General features: G+C 43.3%; 1 protein-coding gene across 3 annotated transcripts in view; it reads left to right on the top strand.

The window, feature by feature from the left end:
• map2k5 (mitogen-activated protein kinase kinase 5) overlaps window positions 1-12423 on the top strand; it is a 78113-nt gene that overhangs the window by 51537 nt on the left and 14153 nt on the right. Inside the window, exons 18-19 of one of the 3 annotated variants that reach the window (XR_005636057.1) lie at window positions 11197-11223; window positions 11494-11574. Coding sequence is in view for 2 of the 3 variants with exons in the window: in XM_039773508.1 (XP_039629442.1) it covers window positions 4725-4895 (171 nt within the window). In the remaining variant the exon portion in view is untranslated. Of the gene's footprint in view, window positions 1-4724; window positions 7797-11196; window positions 11224-11493; window positions 11575-12423 lie in introns of those variants that run through there. The other 2 variants (XM_039773507.1, XM_039773508.1) reach the window with 2 other exon arrangements.

Below are 12423 nucleotides of genomic sequence, written 5' to 3'. Positions count from 1 at the left end.
GCATCTGTTTTGGAGCTTGGAAGCAGGAATGAAACAAAAAGTAAGAATCAGTAGGCCGTCTCAGCAAGTATCCATCCATCCATCCATCGTCTTCCACTCATCCGAGATCGGGTCGCAGGGGCAGCAGCTTGAGCAGAGTTGCCCAGACTTCCCTCTCCCCGGCCACTTCTAGCTCTTTCGGGGGAATCCCGAGGTGTTCTCAGGCCAGCCGGGAGACATAGTCTCTCCAGCGTGTCCTGGGTCTTCCCCGGGGCCTCCTCCCAGTTAGACGTGCCCGGAACACCGAGCCACCTCATCTGACTCCTCTCGATGCGGAGGAGCAGTGGCTCTACTCTGAGCCCCTCCTGGATGACTGAGCTCCTCACCCTATCTTTAAGGGAAAGCCTAGACACCCTGCAGAGGAAACTCATTTCAGCCGCTTGTATTCGCAATCTTGTTCTTTCGGTCACTACCCATAACTCATGACCATAGATGAGGGTAGGAACATAGATCGACTGGTAAATTGAGTGCTTTGCCTTACGACTCAGCTCCCTTTTCACCACGACAGACTGATGCAGAGCCCGCATCACTACGGACACAGCACTGATTCACCTGTCGATCTCACACTCCATTCTTCCCTGACTCGTGAACAAGACCCTGAGATACTTGAACTCCTCCACTTGTGGCAGAATCTCGCTCCCAACCCTGAAAGGGCACTCCACCCTTTTTCGGCTGAGGACCATGGTCTTGGATTTGGAGGTGCTGAATCCCATCCCAGCCGCTTCACACTCGGCTCTGAACCAGTCCAGAGAGAGCTGAAGGTCACGGCCTGATGAAGCAAACAGGACAACATCATCTGCAAAGAGCAGTGACCCAATCCTGAGTCCACCAAACCGGACCCCCTCAACGCCCTGGCTCATAAAAGTTATGAACAGAATCGGTGACAAAAGGCAGCCCGGGGTGAGTCCAGCTCTTACTGGAAACGGGTTTGACTTACTGTCGGCAATGCGGACCAAGCTCTGACACCGGTTGTACAGGGAGTGAACAGCCCCCCCACAGGATTCCCCCGAGGGACACGGTCGGATGCCTTTTCCAAGTACTCAAAACACATGTAGACTGGTTGGGCAAACTCCCATGCACCCTCCAGGACCCTGCTAAGGGGTGTAGAGCTGGTCCACTGTTTTGCGACCAGGACGAAAACCACACTGTTCCTCCTGAATCCGAGGTTCGACTATCCGACGGACCCTCCTCTCCAGGACCCCGAATAGACTTTTCCAGGGAGGCTGAGGATTGTGATCCCTCTATAGTTAGAACACAGCCTCCGGTCCCCCTTCTTAAAGAGGGGAACCACCACCCCCGGTCTGGCAATCCAGAGGCACTGTCCCCGATGTCCATGCGATGTTGCAGAGGTGTGTCAACCAAGACAGTCCTACAACATCCAGAGCCTTGAGGAACTCGGGGTGTACCTCATCCACCCCCGGGGTCCTATCACCAAGGAGTTTTTTGACCACCTCGGTGAACTCAGTCCCAGAGATGGGGGAGCCCACCCCTGAGTTTCCAGGCTCTGCTTACTCATTGGAAGGCATGTTAGTGGGATTGAGGAGGTCTTCAAAGTACTCCCCCCACCGATCCACAACATCCCAAGTCGAGGTCAGCAGCGCACCATCCCCACCATATACAGTGTTGACGCTGCACTGCTACCCTCTCCTGAGATGCCGGATGGTGGACCAGAATCTCCTCGAAGCCGTCCGAAAGTCGTTCTCCATGGTCTCCCCAACCTCCTCCCATGCCCAAGGTTTTGCCTTAGTAACCACTGAAGCCGCATTCTGCTTGGCCTGCTGGTACCTATTAGCTGCCTCCAGAGTCCCACAGGATAAAAGGGTCCTGTAGGACTCCTTCTTTAGCTTGACAGCATCCCTTACCGCCAGTGTCCACCAACGGGTTTGGGGATCGCCTCCACAACACGTTTGGGCCTACCAGGCCTGACCGGCATCCTCCCCCACCATCGAAGCCTACTCACCACCAGGTGGTGGTCAGTTGACAGCTCTGCCCCTATCTTTATCTGAGTGTCCAAGACATGTGGCCGCAGGTCCGACGACACGACCAGAAAGTCAATCATCGAACTGAGGCCTAGTATAGGAGTATTATAAATATGTGCACGTTACATGTCTGTCTTTCTGTCTGTTTCTGGCTGTCATGTTTTCTGCTCCTGTGTGTTTGATCTGTGATACTCTTCTGGCCTATTGCCCTGCGGTCCTTTGCTTGTTTTCCTTAGGCTGCCCTGTCCAGCGCCTAGCCATATGTCATAGGCCTATCCACAATTCAGGTGTCTTACTAGCAGGCTCCTTGTACTTTGTCTGACTGGCATCCCCACTGCCTGCGGGCATCACTAGCTGGCCTCCCTGCCACACATTTTGTTAATGATCTCTCTTCTGCCTGCAGGTATCTCCACCTGGCCTCCCTTCTGCACCATTTGCAACTAACCTCTCTATTTATAATTAACCTCCTTTCTGTGTGTGTGCCTGTTTGGCTCCCTTTCCTACCTGACATTACTTTCTGGACTGGCCAGTGCCTGGGCTTTTCCCTGACTCTCTTCTCAACCATCCATTCATCTCATGTTGGCCTGCCTGTTATCGTCACCTTGCATATGTCTGCTGCCTGCATGTCTCTCTTTCTTGCCTGTACATAGCTCTCTGCTGTCTATCTTCATGTCCCTGATTGGACAGTCTGCTACTTGCATCCTTCTATCTTTCCCACTACCCAATGTATTTCCCATGCTTTTATCCTTGCTTCTCACTTCTGTCACTTGCTTCCTAACCTCCTGTGTGGTTTGGATGCCTCCTGGCTTTGCCCAGCGCTAACAGAGGCTTTTAATGCAGTTTTCCCACTGAGGAAGAGTCCTGAGGCCAAGCACTGTGAATGACTCGGCCTTGGCAGTTTTGAGACACAATTAGAAGTATTTCTCTGGGGCTTTCCTCTGATTGTGTGAGTGTGTAAAGCAACAGAACAAGAGGAATAATCGGAGAGTCTTTATTGCAGCTCTTCCCAGCTGCACGCGTCGACCTGCCCGGGGGCTGCTGGATTTCAAAAGTGCTCTGGCCTGCGCTCTTTAGGCGGCTATTAACTTGCCATTCTCATGCAAATCTGGTTTGTGTGCATGACCTAATATATGCACGCTTGTGATTGTGCGCTGGAGACTCGCGCAGCCTTTGAATAAACGAAGGGGTTTCTTCAGCGTATCACTGTTCAGTTCCCCTGACAGTGAGCCTGGCCTCCATTTCTTTTGGTGTGCACTGGAACCCAGGTGGGTCATCACCTCCATCTTTGCTCCAGCTGGTGACTGATGATGCCTAAAGGTGTGAAATGGTGAATAAGTGAATGCTGTGAAACAGGAACTTTGTATTGCCATAAATGGAAGGAGATGTTTAAAGATGGGGCCTGTTGAAGTCTTAAGGCTTTCTGTTTCAACACAAGTAATTATTTGTACGTACTTTGCCTACTTTTAAAGTGTTTTCCTTGTATTTGCCACATACTGCAATAATGAACCCTACTGATAACTTAAGCCCAAATTTTTCTTAGCTGTGAAACAGGAACAAAAATACAAGAATCGAACTGTATACACCACAGCGTATTAAATGATGAAAATGGGTAATCTTAGGAGAGAGAAATGAAACATGGTGGCCCCCTTCAAGCTAATAATTTGGTTGTACATGGGGGACATTAAAAATCTGTTTCGTGAAGTTACCCTTAATAGAGTAGTCCACCCAAAAATTACACATTTTTTATGTTATTTGTATAAACCATGTAGTTTGTAGTGATGACTGAGAAAAATTGTTGCTCCGATGTTTTCATGCAATCCACATATCCATTGCCCAAAATGCATAAGACATTTTTTTGCTAAAATGTTATTAATAGTTACTTCTGGAAAAATATGCGTATATCATAAAGAGGTGAATACATTACCATAATACTGTGTTTTTAAACTAAGATCTTGCCTGTTCCCTCTCATTCAAGAGTTCTGCCTTCAATTGAAAACTGCAGTATTATGGGAATACATTTTTCTGTTACAATATATGCACTGATTTTTCTGGAAGTAACTAATAATAAAACTCTATCAAAAAATACATGCATTTTGCACATTTTGAGCATACAGCTGGATAGCGAACACATGGATTAAATGACACAAATAATGTGAAGTTTTCTTTTCTGTGAATGTTTTTGACATATGTTATTGTACAGTACTGACTGATACCATTGGTTTTTATTATCATAAACTTTTTTTTTCTGGCATTCTGCTTGAAAACATGAGATTAAATTTATTTTCAGCCATTGCTACAAACTACATGTGGTAAGTTACATATATTAAAAAATAAATATATAAAATGTTTGGGTGGAATATTACTTAAAGTGCCAAAAAAGACTTGGTTTCAACTCAGCTACATTTCCATTCTTGTAAATCTCCTAATGTCTGTGATTGTCAGTCTTTTGAGTTTTGAAAAATGAAAAGATTTCTAAAAAGAAAAAAAAATTAGATATTTTATGTATATAGCACCATTCCCATGCTCGAGGTTATAATATGTAAGGAGTAAATTCTTTTGTTAATAGCCTGATTCATATTTAATCTGATGCGACTCTAAAATGATCACATTTCCACATTGATGATAATTTGAAATGAAAAAACAGGATTCCCAGTCCTAAGGGGCACTGAGTGAAACTGAGAAAGATGAGGTCATTTGTAGAACCAGATTCAGAGAAGATCACATTGTAATTTGACTGTGACGTTACAAGTTTTCCGATCCTATGAGAATCTCATGGAAAACAGTGATGAGATTCTTAGTCAGTGTAGCACTTTATGGTGGAACAGTAGTCAGAAAAAACAAGGTGCAGTAGTCTGGAAGAAGAGGCTTAAAGCCTAGAAGGTTTGCAGTCTTGATTATAATTTAATTCTGAATACAGTGCATGCCATATCTGTTATGATTCTTTAAGTGTGTGATTTGCAATTTGAACATAAAGGAAAGATGAGATTGTAAACAGATTTCTCTTTAGACAATACAAAGGACTATGTACTGTAAAGATCTGATTATTCTGAGATTGAAACCATGGACTAAACAAACAAACTTTTTTAAGCAATTAGGTAAGAAGGGCTAATGTCAAAACAGTAAATTTCAACCTGACAAGGCTGAAGAAATTTTTATATGGAATAATGCATTGTTTTTCAAACAGGACAAAAAGCTAATATGAGTAAAGATCCTAAACTTGACATTTTTAAATGTCTCCTAGATAGATACTGTATTCTTCCCTTCGTGGAAACTCATGTGTCCAGTAGCTAAAGCACATTAGTAAAAATTGTTACAAATTATTTAAAAAGGCAAAGAGTACAAAACATAAATAAATAGTAAAAAAGTACAATTGAGCAGTGACCAGGTCATGAATCACTTGTATTGACAACATCAGTAGGAACAAGTGATCTTCTAAAGCACTCTGTTCTACAGTGCAGTGAGAGAAGACGACTGCTACATTTACTTTTCTGACCCGCCAAGTTGTTGTGGAGAAGGATGGCCTGTACCTTTTCCCCCATACACCTTTCACCACCCTTCCCACTAAGTCCACAGTTCTGCTTAGCACTAAGCCAGCCTTCTTCACCACCTTGTCCAGCCTCTTCGTGTTTTTATCTGTCATACTGCCTTCCCAACACATGGCATCAAAAACTGTCTGACAGAACAAAGACATTCCTTGATTTCTAGTCTTACACAACTGAAATGACTACATTTTTGGAAAGCAAATATTTTTCTGTTCACTTCTGGAATGCACTTAATCTAATTAAGGGATGTTGTGTTCTAAAGCCTATTCTGAAAGCATTGGATGTACAGTAAGGCAAGAACAGATTGTAGATGGGGTTTTTGGTCTGTTACAGAGAATACATCTAATTCAGTCTGTGGCAGGGTTTTTTTTTTTTCCCCCCCTTTCCTCAGTTTCCCAACTTTAGGAATTTAGTGGGAAAACTATAGTAAACACCACATGGACACTGGGACATTGTACAGACCCCACAAAGATATTCATCTGGCAAAGATTCAAAGTAAGGTTCTTAGAGCTATGAGACAGTATCACTAACAACAGGGCCACCATGTCACCCAAGAGAACATTCCCTCCAGCTAAATTCTGAAAGGATCAAATACCAAATCTGATGAGACACTTAAGAATGTCATTTGTAATTTGATACAAAAAAGGCAAGTCTGTGAAAAGATGAGATATCCCTGTAGGACAAAATGCAAAGGAGCATACACTAGGAGGATCGGTTTTCCAATTAGATGAGAGTCATAAGACATAAGAAGTTAAGATCATGAAAGGATAGGCTATAATCTCGCTGAACTTTTGTCATACTTCAGATATGGACACACAAATTCCTAATGTGACAAAATTCTGAAATGTGATTTCCATTCTGATGAGACACACCAATGGCACGGGATTTCCAATCCTGTTCAGATCTTTACTTAAAGGGTTCTTAATTGTATTGGTGGGTCAGAGGCTATTCTAGCAGCACTGAACCCAAAGCAGGAAACAGCCCTGGACAGTGCAATCTCCCATATTTCTATTCTGATAGGACTGAAAGAGGTAAATTCAGAAACAATTATATTTCTAATCTGGCAAACTCTGGATAGATAATGTGCATATCATAATGTAAATGTTTAAGCAAATAATTTACAATAGTATGAGGAATAAAAAGGAAAATTTTGAAACTTTACATGCAGGGACTCTAAAAGATGAGGTGTACAAGATAGATTTTTTTTTGGATGGATCAAATTTACATTTCTCGATTTTGGTTAACATTTCCTTACTGTCAGCACACTGAGAAGGTAAGTAAATTTTCTTAAGACAGGCGTCTCATCCCAGCATAACTTGTCTTGTTCTGTCCATCTTCCACTTCCAAAAATGTTCAGACAAGATCTGGAGTTTCTTAAGGTGTTCATTTCTGCCTGAGTGGGCAGGCATTTGTTGAGGACACAATTAGCAAAGCATTACTGTAGACAGGTGTAAATGTTCAATACACCGGTCCACCACTTATCAGCCCTACAAAAAGTTCATATGCTCTATCTGATCCATTTCAAATAGCACAAAAGTTCTACTCTGCCAAGACTTGATATTGTGACCATTCAGATATCCACGTTTCCATTAGTGGCCCCAGTTGTCTTTGTTTTCACATGGCACCTGCTTCTTTTCCTATCCTTTTTGGCACTGCTGGTGTGGAATGAGCTCACAGTACCATATTTAAATAATAACAAATCAAACTGTAGCAGAATAGAAGCTTGTGACTGAGCCATGTGGGACAGCGTGGTCCAGAATAAACTCAAGCGTCACCAATGTTTCACTGTGTAGCCTATGTAAGCTGAGCTTTGGTTAATAAATTATACCAAAATGACCTGAAGTAAAAAATAACTTTCTGTGCAAATAGTGCCCCTGGTATTGTAAAGCTTTGAATGTTTTCACACCCCATTAATTTATTACTTCTCTGGCTTCATCTTTAAATTTCATTTTTAAGAAGAAATTCAGACTCCCCGCTGCCGCCGTGATTTTCATCTTCTTGTTAATTTTCCGCGCTCCATATGGAGCTCCAGACATTTCACCTGGAGGCTGTACTAGATTTTGCTGTAGTGATCGTACTTCCGGAGGCCAAAACTGTCATTTAAGGTTCTCAGTGCATCTGTCTGCGACAGGCTTTTCGCTGGCACGAGCACGGGCGAATAACAAATTGGATGCACCTGAGATTCGGATGATTAGTGTGTTTTGTGAGTCTGTCGGCTTGTAAGCAGATCGTTTTGAGGGGGCACAGTTAAGGGGCTGGGGGGGTGTGGAAGTAGGAGCAGAGTCCGTGCACTCACCTTTCCCGTATGTGTGTGTTTATGTCCGCATGAGATCCACTGGCGGCATGTTTGCCGACAAGCGAGTCAAGAATGGGATGGGAAGGAAGCTGGGCGCTTTCATCCTGCCTTGTCATTGATTAGAAGCGAGGCTTTAATTTCATCTCACCCCATGTTGTGATTAATTTGCATTCTTTGTCAGGAGTTAATGGACTTTTTTACGGTTCGCTCTAAAAATCCTTGAAGACACCAGGCTTGATCTGATGTTTATACAGCCGCCAGCCGAATGTCTCTTGATTGATTGTTGGGTTTTTTGTGGGTTTCTTCCCTTTCTTTCTTTTCTTTCTAAAGGCACACAAGTGCCATGGATTAAAGGGAACTCTGAGCTGTTATCGAACCTTTTATTGGTTTAAGCAGGAAGCCTGAATTAAAAAGATTGTAATTGCTTTATGACAGGTCTCTAGACTGCCCATCCCCATCTCCCTGCTAAAACAAACCACTGAGCTCCTGTGTTGGAGACAATGTAGAAGTTGTCTGTCCAGTGCATGCAGCCTGGGTGTGGACATTACAGGCGAGCAACTCAAGATGTGAACCAGCAAGACTTGGGAGATTTGGATAAGGAAGGCGGAGAATTGATAGAAAAAAGGGTGAGATATAGGCAAAATACTTTATTAAATAGGTCAAGTCGGAGGTATGGAATAATGTAGTATGAGGAGACATGAAAAGGGATAGGTACTTCTGTACTGTGGATGGGTCCTTCTCATGTACTGGTGCAGAGAGGGAACATACAGGGAAGTAGGGAACTCCTTTGGAGAAGAATATTATGGTTAATGGCCAGCATAGTTGCACGGGCCACTTGTTATGCTGCAGGCCCGTACAGATTTGTTATTGGGTGTAGTCGCACATGGCGTATCTCGGCATGGTTAGTGGGTTGTCGGTATGGAATACTGAGAATGGTACAAGTTGGAAGCTGATACAGAGTAGCAAGAGTATGGCTGGTGAGACCAGTGCAGAATTGGTTGGCTGCAATAATAAAGAGCAGAACGACAGGGTAAGAGATGGGCGGGAGGGGGGTCTAGTGCAGAGCAGCAGGGGGGCACATGTTCTTGGTGAATCTCATTACCTTTCATTGCTGCTGCGTCATTGCTGAACTTAATGAGATTTCCTGTAGCTGCTGAATGCTAATAGTAAGGGGTGGGGGGGGGTCCTTATTGCTTGGGTCATAAGTGCATGGTTATTCAATCTAGCCATTTGCACTGACCATACGATGGGTTTAAAAAAAATAATAATAATAACACTAATAATGTGAAGGGCATTCTAAGCAGTGTGAGAAATTGGGCAAAAAGTTTAGGTGAATGGGTAGCTGCCTCCTCTAACTCCATCTGTGTCTGGTCTGTGGTATGTTTACTGACTACATTAGCGCAGTTGCCATTTTTTTTTATTGTTTCATGGATAGCCAAGGTATTTATAATGGCCCTCGCCCAATTCAGGCAAACGCGGACTGTTTAGCAGTGTCATTGTGTGTTGATTGGGCATGGTGTCTGACAAGCACTCCATTTGTTTCACGCACTTTTTACCCAGGGATGTTTATGCAGTTGTGGGTTTAAGGTCACACATTAGAATTCAGTAACTACAACACAGTATTTATTTCTTTGGCACATTGAGCTACATTCCTTTTATGGAAAAAGTGCTTTACAATATGTCAAAGAAAAAGATGCAAAAAAAGAAAAACAAATTAGAAATAAATAAGAATATAAATTAACAAATGAGATACCAAAAGTAGTAAATAAGATTAACAATTCAAAAGAAATTCAGCATTGATTAACGGCCCCAATTCTTCTTCAGTAACTTTATTAATCACTCATTAGAGGTACATGTGTTATGAACACATCTCTGACATATGTTTGTAGGTGGCAAGATTTTGTCTATCAGGAGGCAAAAATTTTCAAAAATAAATGAGTCACTGGAATATTCTGCCGAAACCAACAATACATTATCTGTGTGTGTGCTACATTATCCTTATGCATGGGACCTTTTATGTTTTTATGTCATATCTTCAGAGTGTGTGTGTGTGTGTGTCTGTGTAAATCTTCTTGTAAATGTCTTGTCTGTGTTGTATGTGGTGTGCCAGGACAAGTGGCTTGGTGGTGCAGCAGATAGTGCTAGCCATTGTTTAAGGATTTCCATCTCTAGAGGTAAATATACCACAACTTCCTTATCTGCCAATTGCTTACGGCCTGAAGGGAATTGGAGCACTCTGGCCTGCTTCTCTGCCGAATCACTTTGTTTTTCTGTTGTAATCTGTACTCTTGCTTTAATCCAAGGGGTCTTGAGGTAAGACTGTTCGCTGAGTTAATATACTGACACTGCACTGTGCTGCTTGTGGTTTGCTTCTGCTGCTAGTATTTAGTGTGACTTCCACTCTTCTTTGTCCTGGTGAGTGTGTCACTGCCCTCTCTATGCTCATTTGACTGGCTGCTATGGCTCTGCCCCTCTGTATAATGTCTGGTCAGTCAATAAGCATTTATTAGTGGGCAGTGTGACCCTTTCCTTCTTGTTAACAGTCTTGACTGGTATGGGCTCCCCTCCAGTCTGTGTAAAACACTGAAAGCCTCTGTGTATCCACACCTGTGGATTAGTTGCTGTGCTGCAAGAAAAATTGTGTGGTGTGGTCCTGCCCCATCTGCACAGGTTTTCTGTGGGTGATGTGGTCCAGAGATCACAGAATTGTGAAATTCCTCGCCCTTCTATACAAATATGCATTGAATGGGGTGAACCAACCCCATTAAGCCCAAATGGCCACAAAACAAAGCAGGTCTTCCTCAAGTTTCCCGCTTGTGGATTTGAACAGAATGATGACACGGAAAGAAATGAGACATTGGAAGTTCATAATTAAGAATATTGGACAAAGTAAGGCGCAGTAAGCAGACTCTGGCAGCTCTCCAAAAATGCTAATTTGTGCCTATTGTTTAATTCAGAATTCAAATCAATGGGCTTTTAATTTGAACAAGAGCGACGTAGCAGTGCGCTGATTGCAGCCTTCGACCTGCCAGCTCCAGTGCAGCCGCCCAAAAGCCATATTTACACGGCAGTCCGTAAGCAGCACTTGGAGATGGATTTTATATTTCTCAACACAACCTGGAGGGGAGTTGAGAGGCTTCTGTGAAATTAGCATTCTGCTGACTTCCGCCTATAAATGAGACGCAAGCTATTAACATTTGTGTATTTTCATTATGGAAATGCTGTTAACACATGCCCACAAATTGCCACCAGCAATGCAATAATTTTCTCTCAGTGATCATAATGTGTCCAAGTGAGGCGTTTTGATTATGACATGCTAATTACATATTGCCTTTTTCAGATTCAGAAAAACCAGGGATCTTTAATGGTAAGCTTTATGAGTTTGAGCAAAAAAAAAAAAAATCACTTTCCGCGTTCCTGACGGCTGCCCGCTCCGCACGCTCCGATGCTCCACTTTAAACTTAGCAAATTGCATTTTGCAGAAAAAACAAGCCTTTAAGTGCCACTATTAGATTAGGTACCATTAGAAATAATAGAACATGGGGAGCGTCAATGTTTTCCTAAGAGTTTGATGCTTTTGATTAATCTCGCTGCATTTTATTGCATTAATGATTTTTCTTTCCACTCTACTGTACAGATATTGCATACAGGCTAATGCTCTTTCTGTCTCTCCCTGCTCCTCAAGCCTCTTCAGCTGCTGCAGTGCATTGTTGATGAGGTGAGTCCCGTCTTATGTGCTTTCGCTCCCAAACTCGTTCCTAATGGCCTGGAAAGTGTCCTAATGACGCTCGCTGCCACAGCCGAGAGCCATGGGGGACAGAGCAGGGGCCGCATGCAAGAGCGCCCGGGGGCGAGGACAGAGAGTGCAAGAGAGAAAGAGAGAGCAAACATACAAGTAGCCATATGCCCAGGGGTGAAAGCAAAGTCTAATAGCCACAAGACTAACCAAAGGAGAGGGCAAAGTGAGAGAGAAAAGGAGAGACAGTCCAAGAGATCACCTAGGGGATGACACCAAAGACTGATATCCATAAGACCATTAAGGGACGATGGTATACAGTAAAAAGCAAATGTACAAATGCACATTGCACTAACTGGCAGTCATTAGCACAAGTGTCTTTGGTGAGGACAAAGTCTGGCAGCTACAGCACGTTGAGTTGAGAGCCATGAGGAGAAAGAGAAGGCAAAGTAACACAGGAGGAGTGGTGCCTCAAGACACTCTTTGAATGGCAAAGGAGAACCCGGGTTGAGTGCTAAGACCCTTGTGTTCAGGGCAAATGCTTAGTGCAGTGTAATCAAGCAAGTAGTCAGTGGTTATGGGTGTATGCAGACTGAGAGCTATTGGTCTACCTAGTGTGGGGACTAAAAGGTGTTGGCAGCAAAGACTGCCTAAAAATAAAATGAACTTACAATCATAGGTAGTGTCCAAGTAGAGAGTGAGTGAGCCAGAAGGTTAGTGACAGGAGGAACATGATTTCATGTAACTAGTTGTATGGAGGTACATGGAATAGCAGCCATGACCAATGCCTGGCTTAAAGGCAGTAAACAAATCTTTTTTCCAGAGCTGACA

The sequence above is a fragment of the Polypterus senegalus genome, chromosome 12 (genome assembly GCF_016835505.1).
Source record: "Polypterus senegalus isolate Bchr_013 chromosome 12, ASM1683550v1, whole genome shotgun sequence".
NCBI lineage: Eukaryota > Metazoa > Chordata > Cladistia > Polypteriformes > Polypteridae > Polypterus > Polypterus senegalus.
The sequence above is the reverse complement of the archived record's forward strand: the minus strand, read 5'-3'. Positions and strand labels throughout refer to the sequence as shown.